Source organism: Nesoenas mayeri (assembly GCF_963082525.1).
Source record: "Nesoenas mayeri genome assembly, chromosome: 1".
Classification (NCBI taxonomy): Eukaryota; Metazoa; Chordata; class Aves; order Columbiformes; family Columbidae; genus Nesoenas; species Nesoenas mayeri.
Genome location: NC_137541.1, coordinates 120,817,772 through 120,837,231, shown reverse-complemented (window position 1 = coordinate 120,837,231; position 19,460 = coordinate 120,817,772). Strand labels below are relative to the sequence as shown.

The 19,460-nt window shown below is 41.7% G+C and overlaps 1 protein-coding gene across 2 annotated transcripts in view; it reads right to left on the bottom strand.

Moving 5' to 3' along the window:
* The window catches only part of ERG (ETS transcription factor ERG), a gene marked incomplete at both ends in the record, with an annotated part of 105,695 nt that overhangs the window by 22,329 nt on the left and 63,906 nt on the right, over nucleotides 1-19,460 (bottom strand). For both annotated transcript variants that reach the window (XM_080353971.1, XM_080353970.1), the window contains one exon: nucleotides 9,202-9,419. In XM_080353971.1, the coding sequence (XP_080210097.1) occupies nucleotides 9,202-9,419 (218 nt within the window). The remainder of the gene's footprint in view (nucleotides 1-9,201; nucleotides 9,420-19,460) is intronic.

The window sequence follows — 19,460 nt, the reverse complement described above, 5'->3', positions numbered from 1 at the left end:
CACGCAAATAAGTAAATAAATGGGTGGATGAGTAAGTAACTTGGTGCTTAGCTATAACCTGAGTCACTCCCCCACCCCCACGGGATGGCTGCGTGAAGGCGATGCTCACCCACAGGAAAGGGGACGGTTGGGGTGGGAGCAAGCTGCCAAGGTCTGTGAAAGGCAGGGAAGCCCCCTGGGACCTGTGCTGCTGGCTAAAGCTGGATTAAGCTGCTGCTGAAGCCATGGTGACAGTCTGTTTATCTTTGGTATAAGGTGAACGTCAAATGCAGTCCTAAGAAGACAAAATAAGAGAAAAAAAGGAAAATGGAAGTCCTCACTGGGACAGACAGTCATGGAAGTGCACTGCTCCATGCAGGGCTATACCAGGGCAACCAAAATGGTCTTCAACAGCCCCAACAGATCAGGGCTGGGGAGAGGCTGGGGTCAGAGCACCCCTACACTAACACATCCCCACAGTGTCCGAAACAGAGGAAGGCACTGCCGTGTGGGCTGCCCAGGACTTGGGAGGTGCTCAGGGTTGCATGAGGCTGGCCCAGGGGTCACTCAGAGATGTCACAATGTGGCACAGAGAGGTGCCTTTGGTTCCTTCCTCCAGCAAAAGGCGAAAGCAAACACCACATGCCAGCACATGCAATACTGTTGGCTTTCTGTAAGCAAAACGAAGATGCTTGTTTATTGAGTTGTATATGCAGCAGCCGTTCATTTTCAATCAAACAATAACTTTAGGTAATTGAAATAATTTTTTTTTTTTTTTTTGCTTCGCTTTCCCTGGCTCTCTTGCAATCCACAGCTGCTTCAAGCCTCAAGGCCATCATGGTAAATTAAGGCAGTCAGCATCTGGCTCACTAGAGGCCAGTCAAGCTATAAATATTACCAGCCTGGCTCTTTGTGTTCTCAGTGTGGGGAAACAGCTGGTTTAAGTTTGACTGCACGTTGTCATTTCTCCATTAGTGCAAACACTTCAATATTTCTTATGTGTGAGACTGGAGTGAAGAAAGGGAAAGAAGGGAAGGGGGTCACTAAAAGCCAAAGCTAAGAAATGATGTTCTGTATATACATAATTTACAATTAGGTTGCTGCCTGGGAGAAGGCTGAAGTCTGACATGGTGATAGCTAGGCCAAAGCCACAACGACTTCCCTGTTGGCCTATAACTTTAATGACGTATTTTCTCTTGTTTTTCTTTTATTATTTTTTATAGAAAATCTATTATAATGGTAATGGGTTACATTTCTCAAATTGTATTTCATTTCAAGAGCTTGTAAGACTGTTGTGTTTGTGGTTTCATAAAATATGAAATACCAGGAGATGGGGCCCTTCCCAAGCCACATATGCCTTATTTTGTGGGCAGGGATCATATAGAAAGTTAGCGAAGTAGAGCATGCCAGGCATAAACAGAAGTGACATCTTGTACGGAAACCATAATCCCCCGTGTCTGTGAAATGTCTGCAGATTTTCATCATTAGCATTATCCATCCGTGAGGCCAATGGGTGTGAAATGGTAAAGTGAATTATTTGCCACTTCTATTTTTCTTGCCTTCTGCTTTGTCTTAGAATGGCATTCCCAAGCTTTAAATACTGAACATGCCCACTGATGCTACCCCAATCAAAATGAAACACCTACTAATGAAAGGAGAGAGAAGAGTCATCTTCAAACGTGTTGTGTCAGTGACAACCGAACTACTGACAGTGCCTATGCTGTGCCAGCTTGGGGAACTCCACAACCACCAGTTCTAAACACTCTAGACACAGTAAATACTGTACTGGAAATAAAGCAGTAATGATAGTAATAGTCATAAATAATTACAATGATCATAAATTTTGCGGGGTCTTATGTCATTATTTGAAGACTAATTTTATATTTCACTACCCATATGAGAGCTTTTGGTTGCTTAGCACTTTTGAAATTTCAGCTGTCCTCATCTCACTCTTAAACTCCTGAAGCTAAACACACAATTTAAGCATCAGTGGTCAATCCAAAAGGTAACCATGCTAATTATGAATGAACACATTATCCCAGAGTGGAAAGCTTCTTAGTGAGCACCTGCAAGCCCAGCATCCCACAAAAAGCCGCAAAAAAAAAAAGTAGCTATACTAGTGGTGAACTGTGTTTGTTTTTCTCCTTGGCAACATGTTTGCTACAAGAACAGAGCCAAACCATGCACACACACACACACACACACGCACACACTAATGTTAAGCTGGTGCATTTTCAGAGCAGAGTGGAACTTCTTGAAGCAGTCACACATAAAGTCCTCCATGGAGAAGACCCTGAATTTGCACTTTTTCCACTTTGGTGGGCAGCCACTCCACCAACCACCCAGCCAGTGAGAAACATGATTATCAGTCTGAGATAACTAACATCATGTCTTTTTACCTAAGATTAATGTTACTTTATATAGGCAGCTCCAATAAGCACATTAGGAAAGTCATTCTCTTAATACAGATCTCCCAACTTTGCTGTGGAGTCATGTAGGGGTTGACTCAAGCCCTGTTGGAGACAGAGAGGATTGTCCCATTGACTGCCATGGGTTTTGGACCATACTTGTTGTTTAGTCTGAGCTGAGGTTTACCAAGAATACCAGGGCTGCATGCCGGTGGTAGGCCACCAGATGTGGAAGGGATGGCACTGCGCCTTAGCCGCGGGCTTGTGCTCCAGCGATGGAAAAAGCCATGCCCTTGAAAAACAAGTGAGGTCAGGATGATTACTGCAGACCAGCTCTGTTTCTCCACATGTTGGACACGAGCAAGGTGTGCAAATGCTCTGACTAGATCCACCAATATTGTACCACAGACCAGAGTATAATGCAGAGGCACTTCATCTAGCTTAAAGCACATCAGCTCAGCTCCTATGAACGTAATGGTCCTGTTGTGGTGGTATCCAGAGCTCTGTATGGATGAATGCACCCTCCTTAGTGGCTGGGCACATCAGCTAGCACATGGCTAGACTGCGCAGGGTACCTCAAGTGCTACCCATTCAAATTTCCAGATTTGTATAGCACAAAATAGCTACCACTTAGGAGGCTTCACACCAAGGGGAAAAGAAAACCAAACCAACCAAACAAAAAACTCAAGGTCACTCTGAAAAGTCCTCCTGTGTGTCAGATCCATTTAACCCAGTTAGTACAGAGGCTCTTTGATGAAAAGTTAGAACAGTAACATGCAAAGAAAAATGGTATCTCCCAAAAGAGTCAGTACAAAAGATACATTAAGTGATAATTTCATTCTCTAATGGTTTTTGAGCAACAATTGGTGGTACTTCAAACAATATTTTGTACATGATTAAATCTTAATGACGACTAATTGCTTCTGGCATTTCTTTAAAACTTGTGTATCAGCTGAGCTGATGTTAGAAAATGTCTGCTGTGCTTTCACTGCAGCTAACTTTCAAAATGCTTTTTCAATTAAATCATCACACGGCTCATGCTAAGTGAAATTTATCTGTGGCCTGAATAAGACTCTATGTTCCACTTCAGTCTCCCTTAAAGAGATTGATTACCTACTAGTGAATGTAGTTCTTCCAAGATACCTTTGTGTAGTCCCACCCACAGGCATGGTGGAGTCCCATGGGTGAGTATTTTCAGAGACCAGTAAGCAATTCATAGATCTAAACATTTTTTAAGCAGTACCCAGGGCCTCATGAGAGCACTTCCACAGGAGTGAATTTCACCCTAAGTGTATAACATGAATTGTATTCATTCATTGTAATAGAATTGTTCATACTTAATTTGATAAAATATGTAAAGAACAATAAACAGAAAAGTAAGAGTATGAGATGCTGTATCTGGATTTATATTATAGTGGTTTACCATAACAGAGTGAATCTTTTCATCTGACTCAGAACAATAAATAGCAGGAAATAATATTCTTACATTCAAGTGAAAGATTGACTATATGGTGGCACATAAGGTTTCATTAGATTTATGTACCTGGAAGAAATGTAATGGCTGTGCCAATGTAATGGATTTGAAGAAACTCAATTTTATACCACCTGTGACAACCTGCATTATATATGCTGCAACAACAAGGTAAATGGCAGCTTTAATTTAAACTTTTCTTGCTTTATTTAATTTAAGGTAGGCCCTTAGGCTATATTTTCTGGTGTTGTGCAGCAGGGTTTAGCTTTAAAAATACTGTTATTGTTGAAGAAAACTGTGTCACTAATCCCTCCACAGCACACTGAAAATAACCCTTTAATTTCATTCTAGTGTTATTACTCCAGTATTCATAGGAATGCCAGTTTTGAGACTGCTATGTTTTGAGATTTAATGGGGGGCAATTGCATCCAAAGTATACCTGGGGAGAGTCCTAGCAGAGTGAGTACATTTCTGCTTTGAGTGGGTACTTAATTGTTGATGTATAAGAGGTTTAGTATGCTCCTAAAATTTTATTCCCCCTCCAAATGACAGAATATATGGCCAGGAAGCAGCCTAACACAGTATGAAGGGAGAGTCAGAGAGCAAAATATCATAAAGCTAACTATTCTTTAGTTACCACTTTGGGGGGTCTGGTACCCTGTTTTGCATCCTCTTTACACTGTATTATTCAGACCCAGATTCCCTTGCAGGAAGACGATTACAGAGGATACTCCAGAGATCCTAGAGGCAGCACTTCTGCGGCTCTGCAGTGTGGCTGTGGTATTTTAGACTCCTTTGGGACAACCCAGACTTTAAAATGGGTGTTAACAGAGAAGGTACAGTTCTACTAAAAATGAAAAACAGCTCCAAGCTCTATAGCTACTGCATGTGTTAATTTTTAACATATGAAGCATTTTTAAGAACTGAGCATTTCATTTAAGGAAATAAATTTATGGACTGCAAATGAGCTATGTGCGGAAGGCTTCTGCAGAATAGAAAATGCAAAGCAGTCTACAGAATGGCAGGTTACCACTAATCTGTGCATATAAATTGTGGTCAATATTATGTGTGACCAAGAGCAGGTAATCTGTCACAAAACCAGCCAGACACCAACATACAAATGGCAAAGGCCTAGCAGGACTTCAGAAAGTAAAAAATGGTTTTCAGATTTGTAAGAGGTGCACATATCACACTAACCTATAGTCACTTCCGTATTGACGGTACTAATCAACATATCAGAATATTTGCTATGATTATTTAGCAATAACATATTACTGATAAGTAATTCCATTTTATGTAAGGCTTGAGTGATACACATTTTTTTTCTTCAAATGGCTGGAATAAAGAAGCGTTTGGACCATGCCCTCAGACACACAGTGTGAATTTTGGGGTTGTCCTATGCGGAGGCAGGAGCTGGACTCAATGATCCTTGTGGGTCCCTTCTAACTCAGGACATTCTATGACTATGATTACAGTTCCCGAAGTATTAACACTATATATTGCCTGCACACATGTATATGAGTTTTAGAAATGCCATAACATATTTGTATTTATTAATTAACAATATTAGTTCTCCATTCAAAGTGTAATATCAAGATCTATTTTTTCAGGCATATGTTAGGCCTCATAAAATAATAGCTTTCTGATGAAATAAAAAGCATATGCTAATTACTATAATATTTTTTTATTTTTGTGTTAAGTATAAGCATGCCATATATGCATTCTTTTTTTGTACTGTTAATCTATTATCTTTGATAGTGTATAAGTGATTTTTCTTTTTTTATTTTTCAGCATAATGTCATGTTTTAGGGATTGCAATGAAGTATGAAATGTCCTTGTTTTCTCCAGTTAGCAACTACACATTGCTCTTCAATAGAAGAGGCTGTCAAATACAAGACTAATAAATGAAACTCTGTGTCCAATGCTACAGGTTATTTTTAATTCAATATAGAAACCGTTACATTTCTCCCCATTGTATTTTCTGTCAGAATGTGCCCTTTAGAAAACCAGTGTTCTGATCAAAAACATTTTGCACTTCAGAGCAGTAACTTGTACAGCCTCTTCCCGCAGCGTAGCCTGTGTGCCAGCTCACACGCTGGTTGATATTGGGAAAGAACGGTCACTGCAAGCTGTTCACTTTCTAATGATGGCCATATTAAGCACCTCTGAGTGATGCTGTCCAGAGCAAAACTAAGAACTTAGTCCACATATGCTTCTCAGCTGATTTGCACTTAACTCCAAGTCCTAATGACAAAATAGATAGACCTAATACTATTTGTTAAAGAGGAACACAAAATTTCTGATTTTCATCTCTTCTGTAATGGTGGTAAAGGTGGTCAGGATGATGCACTGGGGTTTCAGATGCCTTGGCATCTCCTGGGTGCCACTTCTTTATAAAAATTAACAGTTCTGCCAGAAAAGTATGAATCAAAATTATGCCTCATGACTAATGAAAAAAGATTGATTTACAGACAATTCTCCTGATGCTCACATTATATATCCTTGCAAAAGTTGATGTCTGTTTTGCTAGTAACAGTGCAGAAACATTTTATGCAGCTAGTGAAAAGACTAGGACTCCTCTGAAGGAAAGGCAAAGAAAAAGGTTGCTCTTCGCAAAGAGCAGCTTGGGCAGCCTAAACCAGCAGCCATTTCCTGTCTATTGATTGTGCAGGTAGTCCACGTACCACCCTAAGTGATTCAATGCATGCACTCACTGACAGAAAACAGCATAAAGGAAGGATAAATGATTAGCATTATGAAGACATGTCCAAATAGGTTGTTTACTTCAGGGCTTTTGAATGCTTATCAATCCCTGGAAAGTATTCCGAGTTCACCTATACAAGGTGAATGTACCTTAGGTTTGGGAGATGGGGACAGCGAGCCCCCCAACCTGAATGCATGACCCATCCTCCAGGCTGTAAAATACACTGAACACAAGCCCATTCTGTCCTGCCTGCCAAAGCCAGGCTGCCAGACAGGCAGAAACACGTGAACCACCAGTTTAGGCCAAAGACAGGGAGCCCAACTCCAGCCCTGTGGCTGGGACACTGCTCCAGTGGCTGCAGCTCCCCACTCCCTGGGTTACTTCTGTTTTTATCCAACGATGGCACAGCCCCCGGGAGAGACACAAAGGCGCTGAGCACAAGACCTCCCTCAGCTGCATGCCCAAACACACACATTCATCCACAACAACATTTTCAGGCCTCTCTGGATGCAAGGCCAGGGCTTGGCTGGCTCCCCCGGCAACCTGCAGGTTTTAGTGCCTGGAGCTGTGCTCCCAAATCAGGGCTTTTACCAGTTTCCGCTGGTTTGGGGCATGAAGGCATATGACAGCACATTTTGTACTCTGTGTTCTCATCCACAGGCTGTATGGGTTTGCCTGGACACCAAATTTAACTGATCTAACTGTGAGCACATGTTTTGGACTCGGAAAGGGTCCTGATCTCCTAAATTGGAGTAGAGTCCTTACCAGGGCTGCTAACAAGGATTAGAGAGGGCAAGTTCTCCACTAATAAAAGACAGTATTACAGTTTATGTTTTTTTTCCTTAAACCATCACAGCAACAAACAAATACCTGTGATTCACAAACTGAGCTCTAATATTCAGGCTAGTTAAGTACTTCAGGAATCCAAGAGAACAAATTCATGATTCTGGCTTGATTACTTTAAAAATGTGATTGACGAACAATTTCAAATGGATCTGTATCACCTAGACTCTTCCTTAAAATCTGGGAGTATGTCAAAGCAGGAGTCTCTATATGACTGACTTCATTTATGCTTAACATTACAAACTTCTACCACTAATCTCAAAAACATTAACACTAATTATCTACTCTAATGTACTTTATGGAATTTACACTGAGAAAAACTGTGATCAGTTTTCTTATAGAAATGCCAGAAGAAATACTTAGAGGTAATTTTATGAAGCAGATGAAACAGATTTTGAATAAATACTCCATTTGTGGTTATCTCTGTGCATTTGTTTAGCACACACACACAAAAAAAAAAGAAAAAAATCACTATAATTGTTTCTGAATAAGCAGGCTTACAAGAAGATCTCCCTTAATTATTTGTACTTGGGTTTCTCGTTTATTCCTGCATATCTCAAATCTTTGACTGTTCACTGGAAATTCTGATTTGACTTAGCACAATTTCTACCCTTACTACTGAAAAGCGTAGGTGCGATAAGCTGTCAAACAACTTTGCCCTGCTTGTGGTGCTCATTACATTAGCATAGCAAGTGTGAACAGCAACCACAGTGCCTATGGATGAGGCTTTTCGTCACAACTGATGCTGGGAGATGAGATTAGCAGGCAGGTGTTTGTGACAGAGAGATGCGAAGCACAGTATTCACTGGTACATTACCAACAACTGTAAGCAACTGACTCTGGACCTCTGCCCTTCAGCAACACCAAAGGAAAACTGTTTTGACAGTCAGGCATTTTAAACAGGAATGCACTTGTTTGGATAGTTTCCTTGACAAAAAAAATCTTCATTGTCCCTTTCCAGGTGGAAGAAAGCCCACAGATTGCCACTATGCTTGGGAAAGCTACCAGTCAATATCCACAAATCCACACTGCATTACTCTTTTCAACTCAATCCATACAAGTCTCTTTCATAGCATCATTCATAAGAAAAGTCCTCAGACAATTAATGAGCTGACATGCTGTGGCTACTGCCCGTTGAGCTGAGTAATGTCTTTTCCTGTTCCTTTCTGCTTGCCTCCATACATATGCTGTTTCTTCAGCATGAGCACTTGAATCCAACTCCACGGTTATGCTTTTTGGCACTATGTTCACAGTAAATATAAAAGTAAAGATCAATAATTCACTTCCTCTGTCATTACAAGAATTTATTTCCTGTGCTTCTCTGTCTGGTTGTATTTAGAGCAAAGGCATCTGCCCAAATGACTGTATTTTGACAACTTCCACTGAGTGTTAGATCACAGACACCACACCCTTGGATCAGTGGTGTTGCCCCAGACTACAGCAAACTCAGGTTTTGCTAACTTTATTATAAGCTCTTTCAACTAGTGTGCAATGCAAATTCACATCCAAAATGATCCACAGTTGGAGGAAACACAGAAAGGTATTGCACAAGCTCATGAGAAGACCCTGCCTGTAGCATCATTTGAGAGTCTCAGTAACACCTGAGTGGGGATTGTAGGTGTGACCCATAGGGTACAAGAGCCCTGCAGGCTTTTGGGACAGCAGCTGATGGCCAGGTGGTGTATCTTGGGACATCTAAAATGGCACTAAATTCACAGGATTAGACAACTGAGCTATAACCAATACAAAAAAAACCCAAAAGTGTGCTTGAGCCATGGTAACACTGGCCTTATTACCTTGACCCATTAACTTGGTTTGGGTTGCACTCCATCTTGATGGTGACTCTGGCTGGGGGCTGTGATAACCAGTCTTGCTGGGGAACACGCGGACTCATCTTTGATGTCTGCCCATATTCACTGGAGGAAGAGGCTGTCATCTCTGTCTTTGCAAGGTGGGGCGATCCGTAGGCACACTCAAACAGGGACTGGTCTTCACTCACCACTGATAATGCTTCCTGCAAACCAGAGAAGAGAAGTCAGTGTGACCATGTTTCAGAGAACATATTACAATATCCCCCAAGGGGTAAAGGGCTTGTTCATGTCATGAGAAGGCAAACAGCCAGTCTCATACTTAAATACTCACGACTTTTTAGGCATGGCACTGCTGTTGGTGGAGGTGAGGACTCATGGTGCCAGACACACCGTTAGCATATGGAGAGAGGACAACCTCTCCACTGGGAAGACCTTCCCGCCAGTGACTTGAGAAGACACATGCTACCACTTAGGAAGAGCTGAGTGGGAGGAGAGGGCAGGGTGGGCAGAGAAGCTCAGGCCGTTTGCATCCCAAGTAGGGATGCAGAAGGCCACACCTGCTGGGGGCGTAAGCAAGCTGCTGTTGCTGCTTGAACTGCCCCTGTGAGAAGCGACTGAGAGCTGTGCCTTGCTGACTCACTGGGAGCTCCTCTTCCTTCCTCTGGGACTGAGGCCAAGTCCCTTCTGGACAGGGAGCCAAGACACAGCTGGGCACAAACTGATCCAGGGACCCTGCTCTTTCTGCTCACATCTGCTACTGACTTTGGTGGAGGTGGCCACCGCCAGCCCCAAAAGGATGCCGTGCCCCCCTCAGCTGCCCCTTGTTTTCTGATGGCAACCCTTTCTGCTGGACTGGCTGGCCGGGCATCCCTCTCCAGCACTGCGGGAAGGGTCTCCTCAGCAGCATTGTGGTTACAGCTCGTGGGGGCAACAGGTTCACCAGGACCCTTAGTGGCAGGACGGCTGCCATCATGGCTGGCTGGTGACCAGAGGGAGCGAAGGTCACCCTCTCTCCCCACAGTCACACATTTGCATTGGCACCAACTCCTTCCACGCATTATCTGGAGCCAAGTCATGTGAGGGAGGTGGTGTCTGAGCCTGGCTCCAGCAGGCAGTGTACCCGCTGGACCCATCGGGACACAGTGGGAAGGGCTAATGTTGTCACAGAGACCTGTTCTGCTCAAGCCGAGGCTCCCTGGCCAAGGGAGCCAGTCTGGGCTCCCACCCTTCTGCTCTACTCCAGTGCTGCACAAGCTTTGGGGGCTTCTCCTCCAAGGAGAGTAAGAAGGGTAGGCGTGATCTCTTCTCTCTGCTGACCAGTGACAGAACTCAAGGGAATGGCAGGAAGATGTGCCAGGAAAGGTTTAGTTTGGATGTTAGGAAAAGGTTCTTCCCCCAGAGGGTGGTGAAGCACTGGAACAGGCTCCCCAGGGAGGTGTCATGGCCCCAAGCCTGACAGTGTTCAAGAAGAGACTGGACAATGCCCTCAGACACACGATGTGAACTGTGGGGTTACCATATGCAGGAACAGGAGCTGGACTCCATGATCCTTGTGAGTCCCTTCCAACTCAGGACATTCTGTGATTCTATGAAAACCAACTTTCCAAGGCAAGCCCTCCCCTCCATGGGCTACTTAGGGTAAACACGGGGTGTAAGGGTGTAACCCAAGGCACAGCTCCCTCTTCCCACCCTGGTGCTATGGCTCTGCCCTAAGACCAAACAGGACAGGGGCAGCCTAGCACCTCGCTCCCTCCTACACAGCCCCTGCCAGCAGCCGGGGAGCAAGCCCCAGCACTGGGCCAGCAGAAGAGGCTTGGCATACACGCCAGATGACAGTAGCCATGGAGGCATCCAGCTGGCGATGACTGGAGATGTGGGGGCCAAGGATGGGTGTGGAGGAGGAGCTCGAGCCAGATTTGGAGCAGGGTGCTTCACACATGACCGCACCCTCACGAGGCAGCGTGTGTGGGCCTACAGCATTGCCAGCCCTGCTGCTGATGGCCAATGGCAGCATGATAAAACTGCGAGGCCCTGTCAACAGAGGAGGATGCACTGGAGAGCGAAAAGAGCCAGAGACATGGGAGTCTTCCAACTCCAGAAAGCCGGGTGGCTGCTTGCAGGCTCTTCCCTTCCCCAGCTGCTGCAAAAGGGCTTTGCACAAACTCCAGTGGTTGAATGCTGCCTTAAAAGTCAGCAGTTGTATTTGTTCATTTGTCACTCTTTTCATTCGCCTGGTTTGTGAGCCCTTGGGGTGCATTCTGTTAGTATTCATTTTTCTCTGCAACTGCAAGGGCTGGAACATCACTTTATTCTTATTACTTCTCATGAAAATTGAGATCGCCCCTTAATCTCTGGGCTTGGGGAATGGGATCTCAAGCAGCCCTCCAAATGCCATGAGGCTCATGAATGAATCACTAACACTAACTCTTCCTGCCACAGGTCAGGACACAAAATTCAGACAGCGATCTGCACCATTTCATTACTGCTATTCACATATCATTTGAGTTCTAAGGTCACTGTCAAGCTATCACCATTAATATCAACTCCTTGCTTTTCATGCTTTTCCCCCAGTCTGCATCTAGCCATTGAACTTCTGCTTCTTGGATCTCTGGGGGTGTGAATGTGCTCCTGTGAGACAGAAGGGATGACAAAATTACACATCTCCTTTTTCCCTTGCCTCTCAGACTCCTGTGGGTCACTGGCCTGCCTGGTTGTGCTAAAAACTGCTGCTGGTGGTGGTAGTCTGAAGCTTTTCTGATGACACATTTCTGGGAAAGCCTGCAACTGGGTCCTGCTCTTCAAGGAGGCACAGGGGGAGATGGTTGTTGATCCTTTGCTACCTAAAGTTTGCTCTCTGGTTATAGTGGGCTGAGGGACAGCAGGGAGTCTTGATATGTTTGGATGATAAAGTAGCAGGGATCAAGAAATAAAGAAAGAAAATGTTACACTGGGAGGAAAATAGAAAGCTCTTTCTCAACAGTCTATGCAACTTTTTCATGAATATATATATATGTGTATGCACACAGCCTGGCCAGGTGATCACAATGTATCCCACGCCTGAGATTATTTACTGCACAGTTCCCTCTTTTCTGCCCCACTGTAGAGCTAATACATGAGCCAAAAAACATATAATCAAATGTTAATTTTGGAAATGCTATCTCCAGTAAATAAATGAAAGTGTGGATTATATGAGACAAAGCAAATACAAGGTTGCAAATACAACAGGCAGAATACTGTAATCTGTAGAACATTTACTAACTGACTTTTTCGAACAGGCATCAAACACTACATAGTAGATATATTTCTCATCCTCCCTCACACAAGTGAAAGAAAGCAAATATATTCTGGTTCCTATTAACCCAGACTCTACCTAATGTAAGTTAATTCAGGAATGCTTAGGATAAGTATAAATTTAAAAAAAAAAAAAAAAAAGGTTTCTATTTATTTGCATTACTAATGACAGTAAATACTGCTTGAGCCATGGATATGTCGCATAAAGAAGGCAAGTACATTTTAAAGTCCTGAGCAAAACAGCAAATACTGGAAATATGAGCGAAATTAATAAGATTTGTGTGAGTATTTAAAAGACTATGGCAAAACCAAGCCAAACATAAATAAACCCAAGAGACAGACTCAGACTTCACTTTTCAGGAAAAAAATGCCTAGTTATTAATGAGCAAAAAACCCCTCAGTTTTCTAGCTAGAGTTTTGTTCTGATTTAATATCAAACACTCACCTGCACTCCACCATGCTAGTTATCAGTGCACACTGACGGGTCTATAGAGGCTCTGTAGGAATAACTAAGTTTCTGCCAACTTTTCATGCTCTTGGGTTGGCCCTTATGTGGAAGGCTTATTAATGTGTACTTTACAAAAGAGAGTGCCTCTGAAATTTTACTCCAAGTCCTCACTGATCTTTGCTGGCCTGTCTTGAAGGACAGTAGGACATGTATCGCCCCTCCCTTGAGCACACTGCAAAGGTGAACTGGCCATCTAAGCTTTTGCATAGTTTTGAAGAGTCAGCATAACTAGAGAACATGATCTGAACTAGAGTTAGCCTTAGTCCCTCCTCAACTCCTTAACCATCTTTTCTCTACTCACATATAAGTAAGATTGAGGTTTCAGGGTGGGAAACATCTAAATTATGTTTAGCATCTGTTTTGCAACTACTCCAGACAGCCCAGACTCAGTCAGTCATACTGGTTGTCTTCTCCTTCAAATGCAGCCAAGACCATTGATGTCAATCTACTAGCAACCACTATGGGTGAAATATGTGGTACCTGCGTATCCTCACACACAGGGAAGAGCTATCTGCAACACATGGGTGGGAGTTCTGTGTCCAGGCATGGCAACCTCTGCCTTTCTTCCTCTCAGCGATCTTAAAAGGTGAGGATTTCTGGACCAGGCATTTCTGCATCCACTGGCTTTGCAAGACACAGTGATGCTGAAGAATCAGAGGTCATACAACCTGATATCATCTCATGTGAAACTCAGTGTGGGAAAGCATAGAAATAGTATCAAGAAACATGAAGCATTTCTCAGCTATACAAGAATACTTGATAACTGGCATAATTTGGTATCACCCAAAACAGACAGAAAATGTCCTTCAGCTGCTCCTCACATGCATTGTTTTATCTTGTCTTTCTTTGATTTCTGTTTATGAATTAAAGCTTTCAAGTCTGAACCTTACATAAGCTGTGAAAGGAAGACTCTAACAACAATCTACTGTATTGAACAGCTGATACAAAACAGTCTGGGTATTTCTTTCTTAAATACAAGTACTTAAAAATGTGCTTGCTGCTGTAATTCTAAATGCAAGTTCCTGGACCAACTGTAATATAAAAATTTCCAGCATTCACTATCATCATAAAGAACAGACACATAGTTTGGCCACATAGAAACGTAGACAAGACTATCAACACTGACAATGTTTGGCAAGGGTTTTTTACATATGGTTGCCAGTTCTCTTTTTAGTAAATACTTTTCCTTACTCATTAACATCTTAATTTTTTTTTCTTATCCATATTAATGTTGCTTCTGAAACAGTCTGGCAACCTGAAGTAGTAAGTGGGAAAAAGCAAGGTAAACATTAATAAATATAAAATAGATGCATTACAAGGCTCCTTCCAATCTTGCCAAGTTTTGTATGTTCATGGTAATAATTTTAGTAGTGGATGGGTCATCTTCCTGGATTTCACATGACAGTAACATATTTTGATGACATCTCAGAAACGAAGCCTTTAATTTCCAGTAACCAGTGTCTGTGTTAATGTAATATGAAGAAAGCAACACACACTGCTTACAGTGGCAGGTGGGAAAGGTCTTTCATGCAAGTCTTGAAGTAGAGCTGTTGCTAATATTATCTGAGGTCAATACTGGACATGAATCTTCTTGATTTAATCTTCCTTTCTCTATATACTTCATCTCATGACATCACCAGCAAAACATTAAAATCTGTTTCTTTATTAAGCCTTTTTATTTTTTAATCGCTTGTACTATTCATAACCTGGCTTCTCATTTGGACTTTCCATACTAATGATAAAATAACAAAATTTCTTCTCTATTTGGTTTTTGCCTATACTTCACCGATAAGTTTTAAAAAAACCCCTAATAAACAAACAAAAAAAAACCCTCAAAAATTCCATGATAAATTTGTAGAACAATAGGCACAGCAATGCCTCTAAAGTAGGCATAAAGTCATTAGGACAAAGGTGTTTACTTAATCAAATGCAAGATTACTTGGCCTAGAAACATGAAGTTACAGGAAATATGATTGAAGTAGTTCCCATCATGAGAAGTGTATGCAAGCTAATTTGTCCTTTATATGCAATGCCAGGAACTAAGGACAAAGGCCTTTTTTTTCTTTTCTAAAGCTTCATCAGACTTAAGAAATAGTTGAAGAAGACCATGAGGTGTACAGTTGTCTAGCATAATTTGCTTGTGCTAGGGGTTATTGGGAAAAAAAACACTGCAGTAGGATTTTAAAAGACTATGGAGGCTATTCTAACCTGGTGATGCTTTTTCTCAAGTTAATTCTGATTAGGGAACAAACATGACAGCTTCTGTGTGAAATGCATTTATGCACAATCCCTCCTTGTCATCAGCCCAGCTTCCACTTTAGAAATTACACCGTTTCTATTCATTTGTACAGCAATCAAATGGAATCCTGTTTTCAGGTAGTACACTTATTGTATGTCTATGTATATATGTATATATCAAAATATTCAGTTCTGTTTGTTTTTTTTTTTCATTTCTTCAAATATTTCCATGGTTTAGTGCTTAATCTCTGTAATAGAGAAGGTTTAGTAGATCTTTTTAATCTACGTTGACTATCCAAGATCTATCACATGATTTGCTTTTCAAAAAAAGCTTCAAGAACTTTGAAAGTCAATAACTTACTGGCCAGCACTACTCACTGCCAAAATACCAGCAGGCAAAAGCACACCAGTACAATGAAAACCATCGGCCACAAACCAGGACACTGGGCACGAACTACGTGTAAAGAGGAGGATGCATGAGGAGATATAAATATAGCAACAACTCTTGTTGTATGTTGAGAGCTGCTGCAGAAATTAAAATGTGTTCATTGCTTGTGGAGTCAGCACTCCCATGCTCCAAAATGGACCTATTAACACTTGACTATGAGAGACTTGCAAAAACACTGCAACCAAGAACTTTTAATTAGCTTTGCCATATGTCATTGTATTTATATAATCTGTTTTTAGATGAGTTCTATGACATTTCTCCTCATTAATGTAAACAACTTTTACTTTTTCTCGAATCTGATTTCATGATAATACATACGTAAGCACAAGCTTAAACCTGCACACAGCCACAATCCATTCATACATAGGCTGTTTCCTATCACTAGTCGGATGTCTAGGGTTGGTCAAGAAAAATAATCCTCTGTTCTGCGACGAATTCTGACACACTGGGACTTATTTTCTTCTTAAATTAGACAAAAAGCTGTTATACAAAAGCTTTCACCAAAGCATTTATTAAAAGGATGAATTATAATGCACTGGTGTGTGTTTTGCAGCTGCTGAAACATTCTAATAAACAGTTACATTTGGAGAGGATCTGTATTTTCTGAGGAAAGACTCTTCTGATTAAGACCATGCAATTAGCTCTATTAAGTGTTTCCATTGGTTTTTTTGCACTCAGTATCTCCTCTGTATTTGATAACACTTATTAAAATTGTGTGCAATTGAATTACATGCAATTGCAACTGAAAGAAAGAACAGGTGAAAGTGTGCGAGATTGCACAGTGTGCACCTTGGTACAGCCGCTCCAGACTTCAACAAGTCACTGTTCTCACTTGCTAGTCTTCTGTTCTTCCTCGGACTATATCGTCTGATGCTGTAGGAAGCTGTTTATCTGGACTTAAAATCTAATTTCAAACAGGCCAGGAATGTCATTTCCATGTTGGAACAGAGAGCACACACGAGGCTGGACACCAGAACCTGGCGGAGTGGTGGGCAGTCTTCCAGTCTGAAACTCTGCTTTGCTCACGTCTGCAACAGGCATCACTGCACAATAAAGCAAGCTCTGATGGAACTGCTTACAGAGATTCCAGACTAAATTTGCAGTCCTGCTTCAAAGCCAAGTCATTGAGTCCTGGATTCATTGCATCCAACAGTAATCGGTGAAACAAAAGAGAAATGATTGATTTTTTAGCCTTGCTATAGCTTATTAATCATGATGCTCTTAACATCTCTCTTCTGACCATTCACAAAAGAAGCAGTTTCACAAGATATTCAATATGGTGTGTGGGACATACTGGAAAAGGTTACTACTGAAAATGCAGTCACCTGAGTCAGGAATTGCAGCACACATCTGGAATATGTTTTCTTTCTAAATCTCTGAGTCTTGGATTCATTAGATCAGACAAAAATCCACATATTATATTCATGAGAGAGTTCAGGAACAACAAAAAGCCTTGGCAAGTACAAGATAGGAAAGACAGATGTTGTCCTCACCTCCACCCATTAGAATCTTACTGCCAGTTCAGCTAACATACTCTGTCTGTTTGCAGAGAGCACTTGGATAGTCCATGGTAATCCAAACACAGGCCTGGTGCTGCCACTTACCTGATACCTTCACCTTTTGCCGACAAAAATACAAAGGATGCTAGGAAGCAAAGGAGAGACATTGCTGCAGTCCCACTTGGAAAAAAAAAGAAAAGAATAATCAAGCATCCATCAAAAAGATGTTATGAAATCACAGACTAGATGAATTTCTGGAAAAAAACAACAGATGTTTAAGGACTGATCCTGAAGCCCTCTTTGTGTAAGTCACTCTTCTGGCTTCACTAGGACTAGTAATGTGAACAGAGGCCTCACGAGTGAGCCTGAAGGTTTAACGTTTTGTGACTTAATGAACAAATTCTGAAACATTATAAACTCCAGTGTAGACTGTGGTGCTTTATCATAACTTCTAATATACAGACTGTCATTTCTGAAATGTCAGCAAACACTATTTTTGCCCAGGGTATTTTTATCACCTTCTTCATCACAGAGTAATATTTGCAGCACGAGGCTTTCAACTCCAGGACTCCAAGTGCTTCATAAAATAATAAAATATTGCCATTCCACAATTGCAGATAGGGAAACTTCAGTAAGAATGACTAAAAATAGATCTCAGCTTAGCAAACATATAACACCTCCCTCGTGCCAAGCTCCGTGCTGTATTTGGGACCACCTGAATCTCACACACTGAAATTATCATACTGAGTGGAGTTGAAGAACCACTAATTTCCAGAGATCAGGCAACGTCCATGAGCACCTAATTTAAAGAGCTGCCATTTCACAATCAATTATTTCACCTGTAGTCTTCATCTGACAGTAAAGTGCAAATGAATAGTTTAACCCCAAACAAGAGTTAATAAATGAAAATAGGGAACTCTTTCGTACATGTCACATGCACTGGCCACCATCAAAGCAATGCAGCGGGCTTGTTCAAATGCAATTATGAAAACCTCTATCCTGCATCCATTTCAGTGCATGTTCAATGCCTGTGTGACTGCAAGAGGTGTACACCTGGAAGAAGATCTGCCTATGTACAACCACCAAGGAATTGCCACAGGTTTCTGAATGAAAGCAGACCTCAGAATTCACAGGACTGTATCAGAAAGCCTAAGGAATAAAGCAGACAACCAGGTGCTATGCAGTGATGAGAACAGTTAGGTTTTTCCTTCTGCATGTGTAGAATGCTGGTAAAGTATTTCAAGGCTGAGGCAACACAAGGTTTTATTTACTGCACCAGTAGCTGAACAAATGGGTTTAGGTGGCTGCAGGGCTGGAACAGCACAATGATCAGTTGGGCTCAGAATACATATTCCTGAATGATTATGTCAACCTTAAATCACCAATGCTGAAAACAATACTATTGTATCCTGCAGATTGTATATTGTATATTCATTTTTAAAGAAACTAGCTTTGTATGCTTATTTTAGCACTTCCATCCATATAAAGAGCTGTAATGCTGAAGTTTGAATGACTATTTTTTCAGTCAATACAATAGACTTTTCTTCCTTTTCATCTTGATGGTATTGTTCATTATGAACTTTGAAAATCTGAAGTTTTTTTCCTCTTCCATTCTTCACTGTTAACTTCTAGGGCTTCAAAATGCCTAGAAAACTGTGAAAACTTCGATATAAAACTCCTTTTCACTGCAGCCCAGGGCTAGGCTGTTGCTTCTACACTGCTTTTCTAGTACAGGACTTTATCAATCTGAAAGAGCAGTCAACCTTCCACTTCACTAAAAAATATTAATATCTGTGAGTGTTGTTTGTTTTCTTTTGTTTTGCTTTGTTCAGCAATCTATCAAGCAAAGATTTGTTTGGCGAAACAGGTGGCAAGTTTCTAAAGGGAACTGCAGCCCAATTGGAATTGAACTGAGGCTGCATGCCACACCTGCTATGAAGTCCTGCTAGTAGATCAAAAATATATTGGGAAAGAGTCTTGGTGCCAAAACAGCTGCCCAATACCAGACATCAATCCCATTCTAGGCATGGAATTCTATCCTTTCTGTGTTTCCTCTTAACGTCTTTGGCATCATGGGTAGCTCCAGCAGTTTGAATGGTGTGTCTTCAAGAATTAGAATGATAGCATCATAGAACAACAGAATTTTTTAGGTTGGAAAAGACTGGTGCAACTTGAGACTGTTTCCCCTCGTCCTATTGTTTGTTACCTGGGAGAAGAGATTGACACCCAACTCACTACAGCCTCCTTTCAGGTAGTTGTA